The sequence below is a fragment of the Callionymus lyra genome, chromosome 1 (genome assembly GCF_982586985.1).
Source record: "Callionymus lyra chromosome 1, fCalLyr1.hap1.1, whole genome shotgun sequence".
NCBI lineage: Eukaryota > Metazoa > Chordata > Actinopteri > Syngnathiformes > Callionymidae > Callionymus > Callionymus lyra.
The window spans coordinates 45,444,220-45,471,875 of record NC_141818.1 but is presented as its reverse complement, the minus strand read 5'-3'; the positions used below and the strand labels follow the sequence as shown (position 1 = coordinate 45,471,875).

Genomic DNA, 27,656 nt, shown 5'->3' with positions numbered 1-27,656 from the left:
CCATCTATCTTTTTTATTATTCTATTACTTTATACCAATTGAATGTTATTTGTCCACAGCTGTTCAATATGTTATAGAAGCAAACATGCTCGCCTGTGTCAATTTGACACAGTGTTTTTAAACAAAATTAAATATTGTCTTGGTTAAGTCAACGCAAATTACGTATGCTTTTTAATTTTTAAAATCATTTTTACTTTTGTTTTATTCATCACTACCCTTTATTTATATTTTCAAATCCTTTAAGACGTGTCCAATTGCACAGATTTCTTACACCAGTAAAGACAACATGTTGAAGATCACTGCATTTATTGAATTAACTTGAAAAATAAAAACAAATCTGTCCGGATGAAGAGTTTAACTGACACTCAGGTTACTGAAGGTCTCTCTGCGATCTTGATAGAGGGAATAAAAGGCTCCTGCCAAACTAAGCAGCGGTGCTTCACAGTTCTCCATGTCCTTCTGAAAAATATATATATATATATATTTTTTAATCAGACAATATACTTCATGATTCTAAAGTGAAAAAAAAACACTCACTGCAGATGTTTCAAAATACTCCAAACCATGGTTCCGGGCCCACTCCTGGGCCACAGACGTCTCCACTTCCCTCCTCCCAGAAAGGTCAGACTTGTTCCCTACAAGAACTCCTGCAATTCAAGCAAAATAAGTTTTAGCCCGGACTCTTAAAGCGCAGCGTCCTCACTCGGCGAACAACAGCGCAAAAAATGATGGATGGATAAATGGATAGAGGTATGGGTGTATGGAGAGGTGGTGGGATGGATGATGGATAGATGGACGGAGGGATGCCTAAATAGCAGGATGTAGAGGGATGCCTAAATAGTGGGATGTTTGGACAGGTGGATAAATAAATGGATGGATGGATGATATATGGATGCGTGGATTGATGGGGAACAAATGAATGGATGAGTAAAGGGATGGATGTATGTATGGATGGTGGGACGAAAGAATGGATGGAGCGGTGAGTAGCTGAATTGATCATTGAAGGGATGGCTGATAGATGGAGGGATGAATAGAGAGATGCCTAAATAGAGAGATGAATGGATGAATAAATGGATGGGGATGAATGAATGGATGGGTGGTTGGATGGATGTGGAATAAATGAATGGATGAGTGAAGGGATGGAGGAATGGACGGATGGCGGGATGATGGATGGATGGCTGAATGGATGGTAGATACATAGATGGATGGATGATGGTATGAATGGATGGATGGATAGAGTGGTGAATAGATGAATGGATGGATGAAGGGATGGTAGATACATAGATGGATGGATGACGGTGTGAATGGATGGAGCAGTGAATAGATGAATGAAGGGATGGTAGATAGATGGATGGGTGACGGGATGAATGGATGGATGAAGCGGTGAATAGCTCAATGGATGGATGAAGGGATGGTAGATAGATGGCTGGATGGTGGGATGGATGGATGGATGGATGAAGGGATGGATGGATGGATGGATGGATGGATGGATGGATGGATGGATGGATGGATGGATGGATGGATGGATGGATGGATGGATGGATGGATGGATGGATGGATGGATGGATGGATGGATGGATGGATGGATGGATGGATGGATGGATGGATGGATGGATGGATGGATGGATGGATGGATGGATGGATGGATGGATGGATGGATGGATGGATGGATGGATGGATGGATGGATGGATGGATGGATGGATGGATGGATGGATGGATGGATGGATGGATGGATGGATGGATGGATGGATGAAACTCACAAACTTTGTGTTCAAAGTTACAAAGTCACAGTTTTGGTCAGGTTCGCAGATTGTACGACGTAGTCGACATTGAGAAGACGCATCACCTGGAACCTGGAGGTCACGGCTTCGGGCCTGGACTCTGTCCATCCAGCGGCTGCAGCTGGCAAAGGTCGGCTCGCTGGTGAGGTCGAAGACCAGACACAGCAGAGACGGATCTCCCCACTACGAGACATCCCGGTGACTTCTCTTGTCGTGCAAAGGAAAGAGAACAAAAAGGTCTCACCATTTTCTCACAAGTTTCCACCAGCGTCTCCTTCCCCGCGGAGTCTATGATGTAGAACTCCTGCAGGGGAACAAAAAAAATAACATGATGTTGAATGAATTAGTTTCAGTTTTAATGATCAGTCTCGGTGGACTCACCACACTGTTACTCGTTTCTGGGACGTTGACACTTTTCGTAAGCAGCTCTACTCCTGTCGTCTAAACAGAAGCACATAACTTCACTTTAGGTCACAGAAGATAACATGCAACAAACGAGCAACTAAAAATTAAACACATAAATATGCTACTATAGTTTTATTTAGAAAAAAACATACTTTCATTGTGCTGTGACAGCATTGTCACTGAAAATAAAAAACGGCATACCTACAAGCACACTTTTTGTCGTACAAGGCCAATGCTATTGATGTTCGGTCGTCATAGTGTACCATATTTTCCGCACTATCAGACGCACTTAAAAGCCTTTAATTTTCTCAAAAAACGACAATGCGCCTCATAATCCGGAGCGCCTTATATATGAACATTATCTGGTGGGTGACTTGTTTACAAACACTTTCATGACTCTGCGCCGACACGCCGTGGGCGGAATTACGTCATTGAGTCATCACGGGGTGGGATTAACGAGGCATGTCATATTATAGACTTCTTTGGAGTAAGATTACTGCCACCGTTTTGAGCGAGTGTGACTTTGTTGTTGTACCACATTTGACTGTATCTTTCATTCTATGCGCCCTATATATGAAAACAGTTCTAAAATACGCCATTCATTGAAGGTGGGCCTTATAATCCGGTGCCTAATAGTGCGGAAATACGGTAACCACGCGCCACTTTGCTGGTCGAGACACTAGATGAACTCTGTGTTGTGTTTATTTTATTAATGACGCCGGGGGTTCTTTGACCGTTCAGGACAGGAAAGTAGTTCCTCCGCAGCGCATCTCATCACATGCTTTGGCACGCCATGTGTCCCTTTCATATTATATTATGTATATAAGTATACACAGAAAATACACACGTACATATAACACATAACAATACAAGTAATATTAGTAATAAATTAAATAGATAAACACAACAAAAAAACTAAATGTATCTGAAAAAGGATAAAAAACGGTTTAGGACAGGAAAGTAGTTCCTCCACCACTACACATGCTACAATAATACAATAATAATAAATTAATATTAATGTCACTATGTGTTCTATGTGTATAGGCCATATTTGTCGGCCCTACCTTTGGCACACCACTTGTCGTCTCATGACATATCAGACCTTTCCATAGAGGGCGCTGTTGTTACATTTCCTTCCTTTATTACATTTGTGTGCAAGTGGAATACTCTACATCCTTGTATCTGGTACATGGTAGAGTGGTTGGCTTGTGGCCTGAGAAGTTTTGGGTTCAAAACCTGCTCCGGATTAAATTCTGGCGTTGTGTCCCTGAGCGAGACACTTTACCCTGATTGTTCCTGATGGATGAGCTGGCGCGCTGCGTCGCAGCCTACTCCCATCAATGTGTGAATTGCTGAATAAGCATAGAAAAGCGCCATCTAAGTAAAAGCCATTTCGCCATTTACCATAAGAACCAGAGAAGTTATCGTCGAGAAAACAATGAACTTTGTTTCAGTCTTGGAAGAAAAGTGGGGAGAGGGTTGAGATGCTCTTGATCCATCTCGTCTCATCATATCGGAATCAGATTCTTCCTCCTCGTAAGATCCAAGGACTTTCAAAGCGGTCTGGAACGTTGCGAGCGGACTCGCTCAACTTTCGCATCTGCTTGTGTAAGATCAGTGGCGACCTTGAAGGAGACTGTTCGCATCAGCAGCAAACTCAAAATTGATCCGATGTTCAGCACTCACACTTAACCGAGTGTGTCAAATGCCAATATATAAGCCCAAACTGCACAGAAACACACACTGCGTACCCTTCACGAAAAACACCCCGACGGGGCTGTTGACCACACACACAATTACAAGGTGAACACACTGCGGCGAGCCCAGCGCAGGCCGCTCTAATGAGCAGGAGTGATGCGAAGGAAGCCTCTCGCTGGAATGTCAATGAGAGCCTATTAGTAACAAATAAGCTCGGTATATTGCAAAAAGGGCTGGCTGACATTTTCAAAAGTAGGACGTGACCGGAATGGCCAAGAGCCCAATGTACCTTTCAAAAGCAAACACATGCTTCGCACCAGAAATACATCTTAGCCGAGCAAGTTTGAGAAGGACACAGTGTTTCGTTCCCTACATCTGAAGTTTACCAGAAGAATATTCATTTGATGTGGCTTTAACTTGTCAGGGAATATCTTCAGACACTTTTTATTCTATCATGACAAGATGAAATCTCCAAAGTGTGTCGACAGATTCTGTCTCAAAATGGTAAACATAGCGCCTGTTTGTTGCCCTGAAAAAGAATCCGCTTTGCAGTAAAAAGAAAAACCTGTCACAATGTCATTAATGACCAACATATTTCCATTTTTACAAATATATTACAAATATTTGCAATTTTTCCACCTATTTATTGATTAAAAAGAAAATTGAGGATTCATCTCAAGAGGCTATCAATTAAGTTGCGATTATATTCAGTGAAATAGCAGATGCTAAAAGCTACATAAAAACAGAGTAATAAACAGTTAAAGAGTTTGGTTTATCCAGAACTAAAAAAAGTACCGTATTTTCTGCACTATTAGGCGCACCAGATTATAAGGCGCACCTTCAATGAATGGCCTATTTTACAACTGTTTTCATAAATAAAGCGCAGAGGATTATAAGGCACATAGAATAGAAGATATAGTCAAACGTTTGACTGGGGTTGCATTATGCATCCACTAGATACAGCTGTGCTAAAGGGAATGTCGACAAAACGGTCAGATAAAGTCAAACTTTATTAAGCCTTCTGACAACTCAGTTCACTCCCATGGTAACAATGTTCAAATGATGTTTAAAAGGCTTCAAGCAGCAGCGTGCGAGACTGGTGTTGTGAGCAGACAAATGTTGAGAGGGCAGCAGACAAGTTGAGCGCGTGTATGACGGCTAGAGTGCGCGTGTATGACATGTTGAACGGATGTGTATGACTGGTTGAGTGCGCAGCAGAGTGATTTTGAGTGTTCAAAAACCAAGACACACTCACTCAAACTGGTGGCAGTAATATCACTCCACAGCCGTCTGCCATGATGTGACGTGGGTCCTAAAGCCCACCCCGTGATGACTGGCTCAGAGTCATGAAAGTGTTTGTAAACAAGTCACCCACCAGGTAATGTTCCTATGTAAGGCTCTCCGTATTTTAAGGCGCACTGTCGTTTTTTGAGAAATGTAAAGGCTTTTAAGTGCGCCTTATAGTGCGGAAAATACGGTAAAAAACTGTTTAAGAGTTTGGTTTATCCAGAACTACAAAAGCAAACATTGATTCATGTTTGTCTCACAGCATTTCCCATCAGGGCTTTCCAATCTCCTCCATCCTAAACCATCTCTAGACACACCCGCTCTTCTCATCTTCTCGCTTCAATCCAGTTTTATCCCGACTCCTTGTAGAAACATCTAAAGACACTTTTATTCGTGCAGGTTTTTCCTTGATTTTCTGAGACTCTTGTGTTATCTTGACTTTTTATTAAAGGTATTATAAGTATTTATTTTATTGGGTATTTTTTTGATTGTTTAAGCTCTTTGTGACCCTGGTCTTGAAAAGCACACGCTATAAATACTAATTACTTACTTACATAACCAACATTCGTTGTTCTCTATTCTCCGCTTGTCAACTTTGTCTTCTAACTTTTTCACATGAACTTTTCCCCATGACTCATTTCTAATTTCGGCCCCACAAGTCATTAACACTTAAACATTTGAGTATTTTTAACTCAGGCCCTTCTAAAATGTGGTCTTTTTTGTCAGAGCAACTGTCCTTCATGGCAGCTTCCACTCCTTCATTGTAAAGCTTCACTTTTGCTGTGTCTCGAAAATCGCTAAGTGCACTGCTTTACAGTGCACGTACTTGTGCAGTGTGCAAATTTTCGACAGGGTAGTACCTCAAACTACCTATCTCAAATCAAACTCTGTCACTACACACTTACAGGAAATGACTCGATAGCTTCTTCTTCTACTACTTTTTAATACTGATTGCAACCAGTCGTCATCACAGCGCTTTTCGCAAAACTGAAACAAGTTATTAAGTTGTGTTTTTTAGTAGTGCTCACTGGACACTACATTTTCGCAAACTGCTCATCGGGACACACTTGTGCACTCAAACTAAAAAGTGCAGAAGTGCGCGATTTGGGACACACCCTAAGACTCAAGTTCCTACTCTCTATTGATATTCTTTGTGTCTAATTTCTTATCCAAAAATTCAAACCTCTCCAAAAGTATAAGTTGATGGACATACATTTTATTGTGCAGTACGTCATGGAATCTATCGTCCAAGACAACAAATAAAATAAAATACATATAAAGGGATTCTACAGTTTGAGGTTCTGCTCGCACAAAATAATCTAAAACATCTTCTTTAAAGTAGCTCCCTTTAAATATGGAGATAGTCTTTGTCATCTATTCACGGTTCCCTTCCAATGGCTGACGCTCTTATATGTTTAATCTATGCGGATTAGGATAGTTGGTCTTTGGACCTTGAGAAAATGATCTGTTGTGATACAGCAAACAAGAAATTGCCAAAAGTGCAAATCTTGATTGAAGTGTGAATCAACAGTTGCGTAGCAACAGCAGCGACTGCAGGCAGAAGAAGAAGAAAAAAAAATATTGGATCAGTGGCCTTGTGTCTCCAAGTCTGTGTTATCTCACTGTAATCTTCTAATGACTACATTCCTTTATATTGGCATTTGCTAATAAGGAAAGGAGCCATAAAAGGTTAGACAGCATTAGAGGTCATCTTGTTCTATCATAGAGTGAGGAGTGCGACTTAAACACACACCAAGATCCACATAAAACACACTTTAGGGGTTTTTGTTGGACCACATGATCACATCTTATACGTCACATTATATAACAATGAAAGACGGTTGGGAGGTTAAGGAAAAGAGGAGGAATTGGCACCGTTAATCAAACTGTCATTCAATAATGTGTTTTTAAAATGACCTTTAAGAAACATCCAACTTTTATCTTCGGTAATTGAAACAACAAACGCTTTTCTTTTGGATTGATCTCAAACTACTTTTCCTGCTAATGTAGTCAACATTGATTTACAGCCCGTATTAATACACGTATCTCATGACTGGATTTGATGTATTCATCTCACGATACGAGGATTTCAGCTCACGATGCAATACTAACGTTTGTTGCTACAATTTTTACCACAATTTTAGGGTTCACTGACTTTTAGTGACCTCTTGTGATTGTTCCTCTCATTTGGTTTATTAATGAAACTGAAATAATCAAAAATGCGCAAACATCAGATTTAAAGGCAGCCGTTTGCTATCCTCTCATCCTCAGTCAACGTCGGAGTCTTGCAGGATTCTATTGTTCCTTTAGTTGCCGTGGACTTCATGACTGTTGCCATCAAGTGGCCGGAGGTTTAATTACAACACCGAAATGAACAAACACTGTGACAATTTGAAATCAGAAAACTTGTTGTGTACCCAATACTGTAATATGTTGCAGTGGTATTACAGAATATAAAAATGAAATAATACAAATGGTTAATAAAATCAAACACACAAATTAAATTAAATAAGAGATATTGTTTACATGTTAATTCTAAATAAAAATAATACTTGTTTTCTTACATGCACTTGGAAATAGACTATGATAAAAATTATATATCATCTGAAAGCAAAAAAAAAGTTGTTTTTTTAATGGACACTGCTGTTGAATATTGAAATAGCGATAAATATCATGCAGAGAGTTTTTTCTCACAACCCTAATCTAACGCGAGTGTGTGTGTTAAATGCTGACACACTTTAAAGTAAGTAAGTAAGTAAGTAATTTATATTTATAGAGCGCTTTTCTAGACCAGGATCACAAAGCGCTTAAACAATCAAAAGAAAATACTCCAAAAATATATACTAAAAAGATCAAGATAACACAGAGAAAGACCGTCTTGAAAACTAATAGTAAGTAAGTAATTTTTATTTGTATAGCGCTTTTCCAGACCAGGGTCACAAAGCGCTTAAACAATCAAAACAATATTCAATAAAGTATATACTTTAAAGATCAAGATAACACTGATAACACAACAGGAGTCGCATTTTTCTATTTTTCTATTCCGCTGCCCTGGAGGGATTGCTACGAGGAGGACGTTACGACATACAATTTGTAGACGATGAGAGGTTTTCAACCAGGTTTGAAATAAATTCATGCTCATAACACTCACAGAGAACATTGTCCAGTGTCTCTCAGTGAGTGTGTGTTCTTGTTAAGTACCCGTTCTGGGTGCTTTCCAGAAAAGTGCCGTATTAATTATCGACTCCGCTGTCACTTCGTAGCCCATCCCTAATAGTGCTGACAAGGCATGAACTTTGCAAACACACACACATATAAACAGCATTGGTTAAAACACTGGATCTCCCAAACTGTTTGACACATTGTTGTGCTGTCAAACATGATCTTAACGCGTCGAAATGAAAATAAATACGAGGAGAGTTTATCTAACGTAGGTGCCTTTTATAGTGAATAAACACAGTCCTTTGCAAAAAAAACTGTCATCAATACATTCCAGACCCGCCGGTCGATATCCCTGGAAAAAAAATTGACCAAGGGAATCAGTTAAAAGCCATGACCCCATACATCAGAGGGTGAGGTTAATGACACAGTCGCCCTCCCGAAGTAGATCTGCATAAATAATGCAGATGAGCGTCAACAGCCTCAGCATTAATTGGGATATTATGCAGTTTTGCACTTCGGTGATTTCGAGCAGTAGTTTGAAGGGACCCCCCTGTGGCTCCTTGAAACGGTTAGAAAGGAGTTCCAATGATTCATCGCGGTCTCATAATTGGAAAGACGACATTGCTCCAAAGGTAAAGCTTGAATTAATATCGATGGCTCGACCGTTCACCTCATATATAGTTCATGCATTTACATATGAAATAAATGATGGACTGAACTATAACCAAAAGGTTATTAAGGCGGAACTAATGCTTGGATTTAAGTGTCTCTTGAATAGATCTTGGACCTCGTCAGTCAGTGTCTGTTTGTACAAAAACTCTATTTTAAATATGAAACATCGACATAAGAATCTTAAGCCCCGCCCACTTAAATCACGTTTACCATAACCACACCCACTCTGCTGTTATTGGTCAAGCATCAATGTTTCTCACTGCACGTCATCAATCCCGGGGAGGCTCTACCACCAAGGGTCTCGTTGTATAAAAAAAGCAGGGCGTGATTACACCTGGCTGGAAGAAGCCATTATTACATCATAATGGACTCTTGTAACCTCTTGTTTGCCCAGATTTCAGACAGGGGAGAAGTTTATAAAGTAATAAGTTCAAAATGTTGTCATGATGAGAGACTAACTGCATCTTGGAGAGGAAGACTTCAACATTTACAGGTAACATTAGTTCCCTTTAAGTATGGAAACCTTCAGACATTTAGTTGGAGTCAGATCCATTAGTTGCAGTTCGTAGTTACAACCGGTGGTGTCTCTACATCAGGGGAAGGTGGGGCCGTGCCCCCAGCAGATGGCGCTGTGGCACACTATCCAGGCTAAAAATAATTGTGACGATAATTTGTCTTAATTATCGAGCAATAATCTATAAATTATATTTTTAAAGTATCATATTTTTAAACAAAGACACGTTTTTTTTTTTTAATAATCATGTATCATAATCCTTATAATCCTTTTTTATTTTATTATTTTAATTAAATTGTAATCAATCCAAACGTGATATCATCCGTCAAAAGTGAACAAGTTAAAACAAACTTGAAAATCAACTATGTGGATTATTTTATAATGGCTTTGTTATGTGAGAAAATATTAGGCATTTGTGAGAATCTTCTAAACTTGTTAAATTGTTATTATATAAAATATAATACAGTACAACACAATTTCTTTTTATATATAATTATAGCGTGTCACCACCACCATGATGAAAAAAGAGGGGCTTATATGAACCGATAGATAGATAGATAGATAGATAGATAGATAGATAGATAGATAGATAGATAGATAGATAGATAGATAGATAGATAGATAGATAGATAGATAGATAGATAGATAGATAGATAGATAGATAGATAGATAGATACTTTGGGAAATTGTTTGCAAACTGACAGGTATATCAGCTATTTAACTTTTTTTTTGTCATTTTGATAGACAACCTGTATTAAAGGTGATCACTACATTAAAGTTGTGGTTTTGTTACTGGAGGTCAGAATTTAACGCCTGCTGCTCACATCCCTAAACTTAAATTAGTTTACATTTAAAATGTTTTAATATGTTGTACTTTGTACTTTATTTAAGTTTGTTGATTTGTTTTTTTTGTTTTTTTGTTTATTTATTTTATTGAATGTCTTAATTAATGTCTGTTTAAGTCTTTAATTGTTTTAAGTGTTTAATGTCTGTTGTTAAGTCCTTTCAACCACGATTTCGAAGCTGTATGTCTTAATACATGCACATTTGACAATAAAAGAACTTGACTTGATATGAATGACAAACAACGCTTTGATCTAAACAATTCAAAATAACATCGTATGCATGCTGTTGGATGACGTTTTAATTTTTAAATAAGATATTTTCTTACCATGCTATAGTTCTTCTGGAACAGAGATCCATCCCCGAGGAACACGCGAGACAAGGCACTTTTCCCGACTGCAGCGTCCCCTGTTTGTTGGCACGTACACACACTTCAGACTCGGTGACACATAAATGTATAAACACTTTCAGGTAAACAACAATGTAATTCAAATGTCACGATAATCCAGCTATTTGCTATATTTACGCAACTTTAGCTTTAGCTTGAGCACAAACTCTTACCGACGAGGAGACACCTGGCTCTCAACTTCACCATCTAACAGGACAATATCGACGCTAATGGCGTTTTAAAGTAAATCAGATAAACTTCAAATACTTAAAATTGTATTTCCTATTTTCCTTGGAGCCTCAGCAACATGGACGCTGCTCGTCTCCAGGCAACCACAAAAGCGACGCGTCTATTGGACGCTCAGAAAAGCCCACGTGACACTAACGCCGCCCCGTCATTGGTACAAACGCCCATGACGTCGGCTAATGCGATTTGGGATCTTAGTGCCCTGCTCGCTGTCTGCCAGGTAAGGTCTGTGCCATTGTATGTTTATTTTTCACTAATATGTTGCGACAGAAAGATGTTATTATATAACAATTACAATAAAAGCGTATTTATAAACTGGATATACTAATAACTGCTTACTATTAGTTTCTAAACTACCTCGTTTAATCCACTAGAGAGCGACATTTATGCTCATTTATTAAGTTAATGGTGGATTTATTTTTAAACTGGTTTGGATCCGTGCCGACATGTCATGGTCATGTTTAGTCCACCGTTTTTTCCATCTGTGCAGAGAAGAAGAAGAAGAAGAAAAAAAAAGGGCGCATGACTCCCCGTGGCAATCCTGTGAGAGCAAGGCGCGCTCCGGAGAATCACGTGCGCGCGCACCCGAAGTGTTGTTCTCGGAGTGGCCCCCGCGACAAGCGCGTTCACGTCGTCGCCAGCATCACCAAAACATCGGCGCGTCTGTGACCAGGAGCAACAAAAAGAAGAAAAAAAAAGATCCAAGGTTCCTCTGGTTCTCCAGCCCGGTGCTCCACACACCCGGTGCCTTCTGCGACCACAGCGGGGGGACCATGGAGGGGATGCAGGCGTACGGAGCCGGGAAAGCCGGTGGAGCCTTCGACCCGGTCACCTTCTTCCAGCAGCCTCCCACCATCATCCGGATAGTGTCTTGGGTGAGTCCCCCCCTTTTATTGTAGATCCTATAATAAACTAAAACAAAAAAAATCAATGTATTATGCACGCAGAGCGGGCACCATCATCCAGTCACATGACCATCATCTCAAGTGCCCTCCAGGGCCTCTGCTCAGGAACATAAACACACTCAAGTAAATCTCAAGTATTTTATTATTTTCTTACTCTTAATAATGGAGATCATTAGAGACATCTCTGGTCAAGAAGCTGGGGTCACACTGGAAAGGCGCAGACTACCAATCGTACAGACACACCATTTTTATTTTTTAAACGAATTTATTCAATTACATATATATATATATATATATATATATATATATATATTTAAGTGTTTTATTCTGTACTGACAACACGATTTTCTTTTTTACTATATTCTGTGTTGATAACACTGGTTTCAAACACGCCCAAAGTATGATCATGTATGAAAGCATTAACAAATGTATTTTGTATTTATTATTAATTTACATTTACACATAACACTTATTTACCCTTTTCCCTCCTTTGTGTGTGTATTTTGTGAGTATATATTAATCCCTCAATATATTTATATTTTTAAAACTCATATATGCAAGAATTAAATTGAAGTTTATTTATCTTAATAAATGTCATGGCCTAATGACGCCTTTTTTTTTAAAGGGATTTCTCGTCTTTCTTTTTGCTTGACGGCCCCTAACAACATTCACATAGTTATATGTGGCCCTTGAAGAATTTTAATTTACCACCCCAGGTGTAAAGAGTAAAGCAAAATATAATTCTGTACAATGGTGCTTGGTTTTGTTTTTCTATTGCTTATTGTGGTCGTATTTCAGTTTTTTTTATTTATTTACTTTGTACTGACATCACAAATAATCTTACATTGTGTTTACAAAGTTTCCGATTCTGAATATCAGATGATAAAAGTTTAAGACAAAGGCTAATCATACATTATTACAAAAACTAACGCTACTATAAATAGCTTATCAACAAAAAATATAGTTTGTTGAGTCAACTCGGGCTCATCCATGCAGCAGATAAATGTTCAACAAGGAAGAACTTCAAGAGTCGACAAATATATGTTCGTCTTTTTCCCTCTTTATTCTGGGAAGAGGCTGCGGAACATCCAGAGTAGGACCAGCAAAGGACCGGTTTAGTTCCCACAGCTCTTGTACATTATTTATTAGTATAAAAAGTGTTGTCACCACCTTCAATTTAATGGATATTATAACTGTATTATTATGATTATTTCTTGAATTCAGTATTGTTTTCATGCTAATATGCCGCACTATGAAAGAATCAGATGATGCAGATTCACAGGCAAATGAATGTACCTGATGTTTCTTTGTTTATCTCTTTAACTCAACCGTATTTCTATGATTTTGCTGATCTGGTTATACCTGGCAGAGATTAATCTGATTGGTTGTGAAAGGATGGTAGTAATTTCCACAGCCTGAGGATTTATTTCTTCTCTTGAAAGGGACTTGAGTGGTCATGCCGGGACATGTGACCAAAGCTAGGTTCTGACCCCGTAGCCTGACACATGATCACTTATTTGATTTGATCAAAACGTCCTAAAACTATGCTGAATAGGGAACTTTTAACAAAAATAAGTTTCCAATTGCTTTGATATCATTTCCGGCTTTTCTGTGACTTAAAATGACTCAAAACGCGCATTTTATCCAGTAGTAATTTCTTTAATACTTTGAATACTCTAGCTGGATAAATAAGGATAAATAACTTGTGTGATCGTACATTTTTCTTGCCTCTGCCTGAACAAAAAGATACAATTATCTCATAACATGCTTTTTTGCAAGCATATAATCGATGACGTATTTAAATGTGTTTTTCGATCTTTTTTTTAATACAAGGCTTATTTCGGGTCAAAACTATTGTAAACGTTTCCCCGATTTCTTTCTTTAGATTATTTTCAGGATTCATTATTTGGTTGAAAAAGCTCTGAGAACATTCTGGCAGTTGCATGTGAAATAGAACGACACACACATTCAAACAATCCCACATAGTTGGCATACAAACATGAGGAGGCTCTTCCAAATGTTGGTTGTTGTCGCCCATACTGCTGCTTGTTAGTATTATCTACATAATCCCGGGCCGGATTACTGGAGTGAAACAAATCCAAATGAACCCCTGGTGTGTGATTATTTTTATTTTTTTAATGCCCTGTGGTAAGACCTCCCAGACTTTGACCGAATATCATCTGAGGCAACAGTCCCTTTCCTGTAATTCCTGTAAAGTTTGTGCTTGTTTAATATACATTTAATGTTTTATTAATTTTATTTTAAAAAGCTTAAACATGTTTTATATATATATATATATATATTTTTTGTTTTTGTTTTTTGATAATGATAAGCTTGTTTTAAATAACAGACTGTTATTATTACCTAATGACACTTATAAATACAGTTTATTCAACTTATGTTAAATAATGTACAGGGTCCTTTTATTAATAAGTCAAATCCAATAAATATGAAATATTCCAGAGTACAACAGGCCTAGGAATTTTCTTTTTATTCTTAATAAATTGGATGACAATAAAGAAAATCTTGAATTCTTCTGTAGCTCATTCTGCTTTAAGGGAGGAAATGACAACCCTTGTGTGTCACAAACAACCTACTAGCAAATAAATACTGTATTAATCATTACACTTAATCTTTTTATTTGTCTCTAAAATTAGCTTACTCAATCACAGGTCTATTTTTTTTGTTTTGTCAAAGGATTTGAACAATTCTAGAATAAGGAAAGCTGTTTTTTTGAGTCTAGTTCCAGGTTCTAGTTCCCCATGATCCGGTTTTGTCACAGATGTTTCCACAGTTTTCTTCATTGAAAACCAATTTATTTTCCCTGAATATCCTTCCACGTGATCTATTGAAGCTGGTCTACAGTGTTACCGTCACTCCGGGCCCGACCGTGTTAATGAAGCTAAATAACAAATCTTTATGAAGGTGTGTCTTCGTCGTGCAGATTAAAACGCGTCGTATTATCAACGTTTGGTGGAAGTCATTAGAAGCGAGTGGTAATGGTCTTGATGGCTGCTCCCTGGTCTCCTCCTGCATCATTTGACCTTGCTAGAACAGCGACTCTCCTTCACTTGTACTTTGAAAAGGTCTTCTCTCCATCCTCCTCCCTCTTTTTTTCTTTTTTTTTCTCTGGTTACGTGAGCAGCTGCTGCTATAGTGACAGGAACAATCAGGTTTCTTTCTGTCCGGGCTAATGCTACCGGACCGTAAGCACGGGCCCTCACGTCATCATATCTATTAGTTCATTTACAGCTTCAAATCAGAGTCATGCAGATAAAAAAAAACCTTTTATATGAGATGCATCATGTGTCGATGTTGGAGGATTCACACGACCAACCAGAATAATTTCCAACGATTCGCCATCCACTCTACCTTCTTGACGCTTTGATTGTGTTCATGAGATCATCAGCTGACCAAGCAAAAGTAATTTGAGAAACTCAGTGTAACTGGAAAATGTTGTCATCAGTTCACTCGGTAAAGATAAAAGAACATAAGAAGTCTAATCTGAAGATCTTTTTTTTTATCCATTTCAACTGTAGAAATGTTACATGACAACATTAGCTGGACAACTCCTTAAAGGGCAACTAACGTCCAACTTTCCTGACTTACTTTCCTGTTTAAATTGTTAAAGTCTTCCTCTCCAAGATGCACTATAACCATGTTTTCAAGTTAATACTTTAAGTTCTCCCCCGTCTGAAATCTGGACAAACAAGAGGTTACGAGAGTGGCTTAATAACGTCGTCACTCCTCCTCCAGCCAGCTGTAATCACGCCCGCTTTGTTTATACAATGAGTCCCTTGGAGGTAGAGACTTTTTAAGGGTTGATGACGCGCAGTGACAAACCTTGACGTTCGACCAATCACAGCAGAGTGGGTGTGATCATGGTCAACCAGATTTCATCTCCAGAAAAGCAAAGTGTTTTCAGTGGGCGGGGCTTAAGATGATTTTTTTAAATGTCAAAAAAGACAGTTTTGTACAAACAGAAACACACTGAGGATACAATAGAGTCCAACATCTATTTAAGAGACACTTTAATCAACACATTAGTTGAACTTCCCGACAATCTACGTCAAATTTAGTATCAATCTGTGTTGTCCAAACGTGTCCAATCTCTGGTGCAGTGCCCATTGTCGGCCCTTGATCATATGTGCATTAAGAAGTATTACTTTTCTTATCGAATAGCATTGCGCTAAAAACCTGTTGCACAGCGACCTACTAGCAAACATAGATGGATCACTACACTAGTTTACCCCAATGCAAGGCATGCTGGTTATTTCCTAATACTCACCTAATCTTGTTGAGATTATCTGGTTAGAATTTATAACACATCTTTTATTTTCTCAAAAGTCAGGTTTCTATATGATATGATGACGTCGGGCAAAAGGGTTGGTCCTGGATTTTTATAACATCACAACCCATTAAACTGTCTTGTGGTCTTTAAATATGGCAAAAGTTAAAGCATTATGTTCATTATTTAATGAAGCGAATCTGATTAACAGCATATTTCCGTTGCTGCTGAGATGCGGAACAATATTTACATGTAAGCTTTCCTGAATTATCTTCAGACTCTCATGTGTGATCAGTGACTCACAACGTTTTGTTGCCTCCATGAGGATTGTCTGACGGCTCTGATGAAGTCGGCTGCTAAAGCATTGCTAAGTTACACCCGGGATACTTTAGCTTCTTTCTTGTGACTCGTCCCGAGAGACGACCAGAACCGGAACAGTGACTTTGAAATAAAAAAAAAAAACATAATTGATGGATTCAAACACAAAGAGGAGAATGAATCGCTGAAAGGGAAAAGTCAGTTTTAATTTGTAAGTCACTCACTGATAGTCACAAGATCAGAGACCCCCGTGGTTTTTTTTTTTCCACAGTGCCTCCTTTCAGAAGCTGGTCTTGTGATCGGGACTCGGATCAAATCAGAACATTGAAGCAAGAACATGCTCATCTTTCAAGAAACATGCATGATAACTTACGGGGTTTTTTTCCAAGATTTATTAAAAAAAACAAATGAAATGTAGTGGCTCACGCAGGGTCATTTCAATGTGTTACTGAAAAGTTAAATAAAAAAGAGGAAGTACAGAAAGTACTAGAGCTGCTCAGACTTTTGATTGTACTCGAGAAAAAGCGTGTGGTTTATGTCAAAAAAAATGAATAAATTTGTTCAGAGTTCAGTTAGTTAATTTTTTTTTTTGTGACCCTGGTCTGGAAAAGCGCTATATAAATATAAATGACTTACTTACTTACTTAAATACAGATGAATGTTTCCAACCATCAGAAGTGGTGACTTAAAATAACTGCTACCTGCTCTTCCATTTGGCTCCTTGCTGTTATATTTCAAATGCTACAAAAGGTATGAAATTGTTGAGCTAAAACAAATGTAGCCGCTCAATGCTATTGATTTTCTGGGACACCTGTGTTTTTCCTTGGTGTTATCTTGATATTTTTTGGTATATATTTTTTAGAGTATTTCTTTAAATTCTTTAAGCGCTTTGTGACCCTGGTCTAGAAAAGCACTCTATAAATATTAATTACTTACTTTATTACTAACTTACTATTGTCGATCAACGAGTGTTTTGTTCACTCTGTGGTTGTTAGCATCTTAATAATGATAGTAATAAGACGTTGTGTTTGTATTGCGCTTTTTTTTCGACACAAAATATGCTTTACAAAATAAAGGAAAAGACTGAAGTATTTAAAAATAAAGTGTAGAAGTCTAAGCATTTTTAAACAGCTGGGTTTTGACCAGTGTTTTTTTTTCCTTTTTTTTTTTTTTATGGCTCTAATGATACCGAATTACTAATTTGGTTTTGGGACCGAAATTGTGTGATTTTGCACACATGCGCAGTACAATGTATTCTCTGTGCAAAAGAGATTTGGTCAGATTCATTATCAACATTTTAGATAAAAAGGTATTTTTTTCTTTTTAGATTTTCTATTCAGCACAAGAAAAATAGGAGCCATTTAATTTTTTTCTCGTGACTCATTTTGGGAAAAATTCAAACTAGATACGAGTCCATTTTTTCTCCACTCTTTCATATTTCTAATGTTTTTTTACATCAGCCACCGTACTTTTCCGTCCAGTCACGGCTCTTTCATGTGATCGGCGATGTGTGTGCAGTCATGTGTGCGCTCGCTGGTGTGACCTATATCTTTAGCATGTGAGTCGCCTGAGCTTGTTTGAGCTGCGACTGTGTGCGACGATGTGGGTTGGTTTTGTCTGAGGATCACTGGAGGGCAGGCCCGGTAATGAGGGAAGATGGGAGAGGAAGAGGGAGGTGTGGCGGTGGTGGGGGTGGGGAGGACGATGCAGGACGCTCCATAAATAGTAACGCACCCATAACCTCCCTGGTTTCTTACGCACATTTGCACTGACAGAGTTTGTCAAGTAAAAATAGGCCGAAGCCTTTTCCACCATGTTATAATAAAAACAAATATCGGTTTCACTGTATTTGACGGTATTTTCTGCAGTAATTGATAAATAAAACAACTACTGCAGTTGATTCATTCTACTGTCATAAGGACTGTATCATGATTGTTTTCATGTCACAGGAAAAATCATGAACCCTTCAAAGTATGGTGGCAGCAATTAAGTTTAATATGAGAATTATAATAGTTGCAATCAAAATAGAACATTTTTATTGAACATGGTTCGCATAATCGTTGCAGTTTACCATCATTATCATCCACAGTATTTACAGGAACCATATCCTAAGCGGCTTGAATGGAAGTCTGACTGCTACTTACAGATTGAGCTGTGGATGTGGAGGGTCCCCAAAATTATTGCCCGCAATATAAGGCGCAGATAAAAGTGCCTTATAATCCGGAGCGCCTTATATATGAACATTACCTGGTGGATGACTTGTTTACAAACACTTTCATGACTCTGCGCCGACTGAGCCGACACGCCGTGGGCGGAATTATGTCATTTAGTCATTTCAGGGTTGGATTAACGACGCACGTAATATCATGGCGGATGGCTATGGAGTAAGATTACTGCCACTGTTTTTAGTGAGTGTGTCTTGGTTGTTGTACACTCAAACAATTTTTTTTTGCGCAAATTCAATTCGCTTTAAGTGCACTCGCCGGCAGCTGTTCTAAGCTCAAAACTTTCCTGTGCAGACGCAGAGTTGTTGGTGTGCAGCAGTAAAATGGGTCCCCCCCACTGAAACACTTTCCCGCTGCGCACCTTCCGGGTATTGTTTTGGCTATTCACTGGTAAAGCGGTATATATAAAAAAATTCATATGATAACGAAAATAAAAACCAACCGGTGGACCACACAGGCCGAGTTTACTCAGATTTACTTGACTTATTCCATATATATTTCTTCTAAGGTCAGAGCCTTGAGGAACACAACCCTTGACCATGCTTGGGTTTTATTTCAGCGTCAAGTATGTGAATCATGCGAGCGGCGTTATATAATCATGTCAGTTCAGGTGCATGTGTTGGGAGGTTGGAATCCACACTTCTCCGTAGCTAATAGAAAATCTTTACCGTACACTAATATGAAATAAAAGAGTGTTTGCCGTATTAAAGAGCCTGGAGGTGGTTGGCGATGACAGAGTTGATGTGTACTTTGCTTTTGTTGCCGCACACGGCCACAGCAGCTGCGTCAACAGCAGATGAAGTTAACTCAACTTCTTTATAGAGTCACACCATGTTCTCAATTGATTAGCGGTTACTTAACATGGGAGGACAAGGCAGCCTCTTTTCTGAGAGCTTGAAAAACGTTTCCAGAAAATTTAATCTGTGTCTTTGAGAAAAATAAGGTTTGAATGCATCGGCAGCATGTGATGTAGGGTCAAAGAAGGGCAGACCAATAAAAAGGTTTCTGACCAGAGAGAAACAATCTTGTCAATCTGCTGTCGTGAATAATACTTTCTGCTTTTACAATTGTTATTGTCTTGATAATCCTATATTTACCTGTGTTTTAATAATCTTTAATGTTCAAGTTGGCATATCAACTGGAGTGTCCTTGAAGTTTAAATTCAGAGAATTTAAAAAGTAGAAATCCTTTCTTTTTTTTCTGAATATTGACCCTTTCATGCGTTTAATTTAATGTTTGTTTATTTTCATTGGTAATATCTGGGAAGTATATTTCGAATCCCAATCTAAAAGGCAGGGAAATAAATGGGGATGAACCGTTTCAGAGAAAAATAATTTAAAATAAAATTACGTTTTTTATGGAAAAGTTACTGTAAATGAAATGTCTTCAAAACAAACTTAAATTTATTTTACAAATATTTGACTTAATACACTCCAAAATGCAGCATCTTCTTTAAAAATTTTGGAAGACCTGAAAAAAGATTATATACAGTATATTTCTGTAGATTTGTGATTATAACATATTTTATGTAAGTAAGTAAGTAATATTTATTTATATAGCGCTTTTCGAGACCAAGGTCACAAAGCGCTTAGACAATCAAAACAATACTCAAAAAAGTACATACTTTAAAGATCAAGATAATACTGAGAACAACACAGGAGTTCGAGAAATTCAAGGAAAAGCCTGAACAAATAGAAACGTCTTAAGGTGTTTCTTAAAGGAGTCAGTAGATCCATCAAGCGTAAAGAGAGAGAAGATCGTTCCAAAGCTTAGGAGCAACAGCCTGAAAAGATTTCTCTCCTCTGGTCCTGAGCCGTGTGCGTGGAACCATCAGTAGATTCTGATCTACAGACCTCAGAGCCCGAGCTGGGGTGTAAGGCTGGATCAGATCAGTGATGTAAGGAGGAGCCTGACCATGAATAGATCTGAAAGTAAGAACCAGAATTTTAAAGTTGATCCTGAAAGAAACTGGAAGCCATAAAGTTGCCAAAATGTATTTTTAACTAATTGTTTTCCTCGTTTTCTACCTCGCCTTGAGTGCCGAACCTTTGGTCAGATTATTTTTAGATTTAATCTGCCTTCTGTTTTTGTCGTTTATGCCTCTTTCACACATGCCGAGCAGAACTGGGAGTGCTTGTTGTACACTGATTGGATTATGAGATTATTTGGGAGAGTCTGCCTCGGCGGTTGTAAACTCCATGTGGGTAAAGGTTATATCAAAAGTATGGAGCGTTTAAAGCTAAGATAGCAGGATTCCTGCAAATTCAATGCACTTTAAAAGGACAGTTCTTAAAGGGATAGTTCACCTAGAAATGAAATTCCACCAATGTTCTACCTATATTAATGTCGACTAAGGGTTGGGATTATTTTCAGAGTTCTTAGCTTTAGGGGTGCCGTGTTGGAACTTTCAGTGACCAGTATGACAGAATGTGAGAGCTGTACTAGAAAATTGAACACACCTGCTCCCTATGCACACCTGAGTCGTAGTAACACGAACGAGTCACATGACATTTTGGAGGGAAAATAACAAGCAGTGCTCAATTTGGACATTTAAGGGTGTAGTCTCTTAGGGGTTTACTCACTTTTGTTGCCGGTGGTTTTAGTCATTAATGGCTGTATATTGAGTTATTTTGATGAAAAAATTAATTTAAACTGTTATATAAACTTCACACAGACTACTTTCCACGTGTCATTTTTTCAGTGTTGTCCCATGAAAAGATATATTTAAATATCTGCAGAAATATGAGGGGTGTACTCACTTTTGGGATACACTGTATATGGAATGATGACTCAGAAACAGAAGTTTTGTTTCTAGAGCTTGTGTTTTACTTTACTTTTCACTGGTGAAGCGTCACATGCAAATGTTACTCGAAGAAAATACGTTTTATTTTTCTTAATGAAACACCTTTTAGGAAGTAATGATGAATAGTTTGGGGACCACTGCTCTGAACAACAACCAACTATCTCGCTAAGAAACAAGATTAAGATCAGTGACCTATTTATTCTAGTTTCAAAACCATTTCTCTAAACCCTTGTGCTATCTCAGGGTCAAGTTGTCCCGAATGCCTGAAAAAAAATATGTTTGTTGTATCCCCTGTGTTGTCTTCGGGTCACCTTGACCCTGAGATAACACAAGGGTTTATACCGTTCAATTATAAACTGGTCTCCTTGAATTGCTTTTTTGTTTGTTTTTTAAAATCCCCTTACATGTGAATATTATGGGTTTGGGGGGTCCTACTGTTGGGTGCTGTGATGAACAAAGAATGTGATACAAGCAGGTTCATGGAGCTGGAAAAATGTCAATCTCACACCATCATTATTGATCGTCGATCGGTCTCTCTCCCTCTCTCTGCTGCAGCTCTTCTCCATCGTCATTTTCGGCTGCATCGCCAACGAGGGCTACATCAACCGGCCCAACGAGGTGGAGGAGTTCTGCATCTTCAACCGTAACCAGAATGCCTGCAATTACGGCGTCTTCATGGGCTCCATGGCCTTCCTGTGCTGCGTTGCCTTTCTGGCTCTGGACGTCTACTTCCCTCAGATCAGCAGCGTCAAGGATCGCAAGAAGGCAGTGTTGGCCGATATCGGAGTGTCGGGTAAGACTTTTTTGCTATTTAAAAGAGAACCATGGAGAAGTAAAGATGTGCCATTCAAAAGTAGTTATTTCTTGAAGGAATACGAATTTGTTGTGTCTCTCCAATCCATCGTGGACCCCTATTGTACTTTCCTTACTTACTTACTTACTTACTGTACTTGTACTTTTATTTTAAACATCTGCATTAGAAAATGTTCTTTAACTCCTCCATAAATCTTGTTTACCATAACCACACCTACTCTGCTGTGATTGGTCAAACATCAAGGTTTTTCGTTGCTCGTCATCGATCCGGGAAGTTTCCACATCCAAGGGACTCGTTGTATAAACAAAGCGGGGCGTGATTACAGCTGGCTGGAGGAGGAGTGAAGCCATTATCACGTCATAATGGATTTCACTCTCGTAACCTTTCGTTCGCCCAGATTTCAGAAGAGGAAGAACTATCTTAAATAATCTTAGGTTATATACTAAATGCGTTGTCACGATGAGGGACTTCTCGGAAAGACTTCAAAATTTGAAACATGTGAGTGAATTTGGGGTTTTCACGTTGTCATGGTCTGGTTTGCAAAGATAGTTAAAGCAAAAAAAATGTAAGTGTCTTTTTGGACGAAGATGAAGATGAAGATAACTGAGCTCCAGTCCATATATTTAATGGACATACATTTTGGACTACAACTCCAAAAAGGAACATATTACTCAAAATAATCCCAAAACTTAGTCGACATGAGGGTGAGTAGAAAATTTAGATTATATAATTGTATTTTACTATCACTTTAAACTGTAAACTTTCCACTTTTTACTTAAAGGTTCTAATAGTGATATTTGGAAAAGTAAAGCTAGTGTGGAATTCCCCCCAATAAAGATGCAGTTCATTGAGTGTCCACTAGAGGCTGGCTGCAGACAAACATGTATAACCAGACAAAAAAAACATATTTAAAGACTTGGTTCAAAAAGCCTCTTGGATCTTAATAATGAATTTGACAAACTGGAAACACAGTATGTGTATGACCTGTTTTAAAGTCATGTCACACCTGGAAGTAAAGACAAGCTCTGAGGAGGACTACAAGTTGAAATGGTTAAAATAACATCCTTACCAATATAATCTTGTGTCTAATGATGAGAAACACTCGCTTCTAGAAGTATCACTGTGTTTGTTTAAATATGGTGCAAGAGGGTTCTGGGAGGCCGATGGTCTTCTAGTCCATCAGATTTTGAAATGTTCCACTTTCTCCACCTGTCTTCCCGTCCAGCATTCTGGTCCTTCATGTGGTTCGTCGGGTTCTGCTTCTTGGCCAACCAGTGGCAGGTGAGCGAGGCCGAGGACAACCCTCTCAAAGAGGGAGGAGATGCAGCCCGGGCAGCCATCACCTTCTCCTTCTTCTCCATCTTCACTTGGGTAGGTAGCATGAAGTCATCCATTGACACCAAGAAAAAACGTTTCCCGGTTCGATGTTTAACTCACACGCCTGTGCTGCCGGTGCTTTCCACAGGGATTCCAGGCTCTGTTCTCCATGGAGAAGTTTAAGAATGTGTCGTTTGAAGAGGAATACACCAAACTCTTTTCTTCTCAGCCTCCTCAAACTTTTGTCTGATTTCTATATGTTTTCTTCCCACTTTGTCTTGCATTAACAGATACTTTACAAACACCAAACCTCCCAATGTATTTGTTATTTAGATTTTTAAAGTACCACCGTGATGACCACCGACATATGCCAACATAAAGTTTTTAGCCTTTCATTTTGAGATATACGGGGTTAAAATTACCCGTACAAATAAAAGAAGGAAAAAAGACAATCAACAAAGAGGAGTGGTTTAGAGAATCACAAGTCTCTTATTACACGACAGCTTAGTTTTGAGTGTTTCTTAAATAGATGTTGGACTCTATTGTATCATCAGTGTCTGTTTTCACAAAACTCTTTTCATTTAAATATTTACATTGGAAAATGATCTTTAGTACCTCCCACTGAAAACACTGTTTTTCTGGAGATGCAATCTTGTTCATAACCACACCCACTTGATGTTTGTCACGTGTCATCAATCCTGGAAGTCTCCACCTCCAAGGGACTCGTTGTATAAACAAAGCGGGACAGGATTACAGCTGGCTCGAGGAGGAGTGAAGCCATTATTATGTCATAATGGACTCTCGTAACCTCTCGTTCGCCCAGATTTTAGACCAACTTCATAAAAACAAAAAGTTCAAAACATGGTCATGATGACTTCAATGTAACATGTGAGTGAGTCAGGAGAGTTGTGTTTTTACAATAGTTGCACTTAAAAAGCATTAAGGCATAAATTTAGATTTGAAACATCTATTCCTGACTTTATCTGGCAACCGAAGACTTCACTGTCAATATTTATTGGTGCAGACATCGGCTGCGGTTCATATCTCTGTTTGATCGAGTGTCAAATTAACATGTTGCTATTTTCCAAGAGTACTACACCGTCATGAAGACATGCTTTTCCCACGCTGTCCCTCAAGCCGACTCATTATTGTGACTTCAAACTGGTCTTTTTCGTCCTCTTTGCCGGATGACAAACTAACATGTTTCACTCGCTTTCAAAGCCACTAATCAAAGCCCCTTCTTTTTCTCTCTCTCTCTCTCCTGCTGTAACACCCCCTGCTTCTATCGGTGGTCCTCCTCCCTTCAAGGCAGTGCAGGCCTTTCTGGGCTTCCAGAGGTACAAGCTCGGCGCCGACTCCGCGCTCTTTTCCAACGAGTACACGGATCCCAGCCAGGACGCTGCCGGGGCGCCGTACTCGTCTTTCGGGGGCGACGACGTGGAGAGTCCCGGTGGAGGGGGTCCGCCCAACAGCGACGCAGCCTTCGACGGAACAGGGGGGTACCAACGTCAGGACTACTGAGATAAAGTGGGTCATGAAGCGAGAGGGAGATCCAATGCGGAGTTGGTTTTTCGGATTATAATAGATGTGACGATATTATTTACATGGATCCCGACTGCTGAGGTATCATCACTACTAGGGTTTTATTTTTAATCTGCGGTCAGATGTTGATGATGTCATGAGCTGTCGCTTGAAGGTAATCCTTAACTTTTTGGGAATGTTTTCAAATCTTGAACTAACTATTCATATATAATAATTCTTAAAATTGTGTCTTTCCTTTATCTTTATTCAAGATAACGGTTATCTCAACGCTTCCACTTTCATATGTTGAATTTTCGACCATTATCGCCCCCCAATAGTTTCGCTTCTGCCATGAAGACGAATCTAATATTGTATCATGTGTCATTCAATTATTAGCTTTTATCTGAAAACATTAAAGGTTAAAGAAAAAAAACACCTGCGGCCATTTGCAAAATGTGAACACGTCTGTTAATCAGAAACCAAATGGGTTTTTTTAATTTAAAATGGAATTTCTTTAAATCAAAAATCCCCAAAAATTAAACAGGTTAATTGAGCAACATCACGCAGTCCATTTTTGAGTTGTGTAAACAACTCAGGTTACATTTGGAGAAAAAAATAAATGAATAAATCTTCAGACAATCAAATGTCTTCTGAGTTCATAGTAATCCTGCAGATTAGACATTTGATTTTGAGGGTAGAAGTCACTTCTATGAAAGTATTAAACCACTTGAGGAGAAGAAGATTCCTGAACTAAGATGATTCAAATATAAAATAATAATAATTAAAATGACCTTCATGTTCACGTGATACAGATTTTAAAACGTATTGTTTGAAAAAAAAGACTAGGATTAAGTATTCAGAAATATTCAATGGAAATTGTTTCGGATGCGAAGATCTCCACTCTTGCCCGACCAGTACTTGTGACCACATTGCCTTCATCATTTAAGGTCTGCTGTCAGTGCGTCAAGGTTCTTGATCAATGGTATTGATCAGCTGAGAAGCTGCTCCATGTATGCGTCACAAGATAGCAGCACAAGCTGGGGAGCAGTTGTATACTTGGCTGGTTTTTATTACGTTTGCCTCAGTGCTGACTGCCAAACAAACAGCAAGCTACAGAATCAGTCATTTCAAAAGCCATACGATAAGAAGTTGTGTTGTTTTTCTTTTCTACATATCTGTGTTACTAGAGATAGTTTAATGTTTCATACCAACAGGAAACATAAAACTAAATACTTTAAACAGACACTTGTTTGTCATTTTACTATTTTAATGGTTGGTAAAGTTTTATATTTCAAGTCCGCAATGGAAAAAAACGATCTTGTATTTACTCATATAAACCTGACTAACCGGATTCTGGTAAGAATAATAATTTATCCAAATTTAAAATCGCCTGCAGTCTAATTTATTCACACAAATGTACCATTTGCTGTCCCAAAATATCAGGAAGGGATTTCTTTTTGTTTCTACCAAACCTATATTTTAATGCTTTAAAACAAAGTTTAATATATTTGATTACTTCGAGGCTAAAATATAATTTCATCCAAACTTTGAAATAGAATTAAGATGCAGCTTCAGCCTTCCAGACAATACTCTGGGAGCAACCATTCTCTGAAATCACCAAATGTAATTATTAATGGATGTATTGATCAAATTTGTTTGACCAAAGCTTACACTGAGTAACAACTACCTACCTGTAATAAAATGGCGGAGATCTTTTGCTACAACCTTATTTATATTTCCGAGTAAATCTCATCTAAGATTAAGACTTTATGCTCATTACAGAAACTCCATATTCAACTAAATAGTCTAAAAAAAAAATCTAAATCCAGCAGGCATGTATTAAAATCTCCATCAAATGTTAAATGAGCTTCTACAACCAGATGTATATCTTGGAGTATATGTAAATACATATTTCAGAGTGTTAGAAGGAAGACTTAAATTTGGGGGCATTATTCTAGTCCTGTTTAAAAACCAAAAGATCTGAGTGTTATTGTGATATTTGGGGGGGTTTTTTTGTTTTGTTTTTTTATTCCAACTATTTTAGAATATTGAGTGACAATATCAAAATTGTCAAAGTATATGTATAGACATGAAGTATGTATACTTTGTACTGTACACGCGTGTAGGTGTAGCAATATGTGACGTTCCTCTGTGGTATCGCTTACGAAAGTAAAGTCTGAGTCAAAAAATGTAAGATTATATGTTTTTGATGTGTATGAAAATAAAGATATATATCAAACAAATGTGGTTGTTTTTCGTTACATTTTATGAAACATTGTATGATCGATATAAACGCAATAAAATAGTGGTTTGAATTTATCAGAATTATATATTGGGAGGGGATAAGGTGATTTTCAAATCGGATTTGATTAGGATTTTAATATAATTGAATAATAAAATAACAACTGTCAAAACTTCTTTAGCACGTTAAGGAAAAAGAGAAAACGCCCAACAGCCAATTAATTTAA

At 38.3% G+C, this 27,656-nt stretch overlaps 3 protein-coding genes across 4 annotated transcripts in view; 1 reads left to right on the top strand and 2 right to left on the bottom strand.

Annotated features, from left to right (window-relative positions):
* sun2 (Sad1 and UNC84 domain containing 2) overlaps positions 1-27,656 on the bottom strand; it is a 332,438-nt gene that overhangs the window by 123,491 nt on the left and 181,291 nt on the right. The window lies entirely within an intron of this gene.
* On the bottom strand, positions 296-11,063 carry ift27 (intraflagellar transport 27 homolog (Chlamydomonas)). The gene is made up of 7 exons (XM_087785265.1): positions 10,925-11,063; positions 10,692-10,771; positions 2,164-2,223; positions 2,027-2,086; positions 1,848-1,965; positions 538-647; positions 296-459 (listed from the first exon to the last, which is right to left on the bottom strand). Exons 1-7 carry the CDS (start codon positions 10,956-10,958, stop codon positions 355-357), a joined length of 567 nt encoding a protein of 188 aa, XP_087641391.1. The 5' UTR covers positions 10,959-11,063; the 3' UTR covers positions 296-354.
* syngr1b (synaptogyrin 1b) lies at positions 11,662-27,431 on the top strand. 2 transcript variants are annotated; one of them, XM_087809837.1, is made up of 4 exons: positions 11,662-11,872; positions 22,092-22,329; positions 23,576-23,721; positions 24,976-27,431. In XM_087809837.1, the coding sequence occupies exons 1-4, from the start codon at positions 11,771-11,773 to the stop codon at positions 25,186-25,188; spliced, it is 699 nt and encodes a 232-aa protein (XP_087665963.1). In that variant the 5' UTR covers positions 11,662-11,770; the 3' UTR covers positions 25,189-27,431. The 2 variants fall into 2 exon arrangements, with proteins under 2 accessions (XP_087665963.1, XP_087665970.1); XM_087809844.1 differs by lacking the exon at positions 24,976-27,431 and adding an exon at positions 23,816-24,008.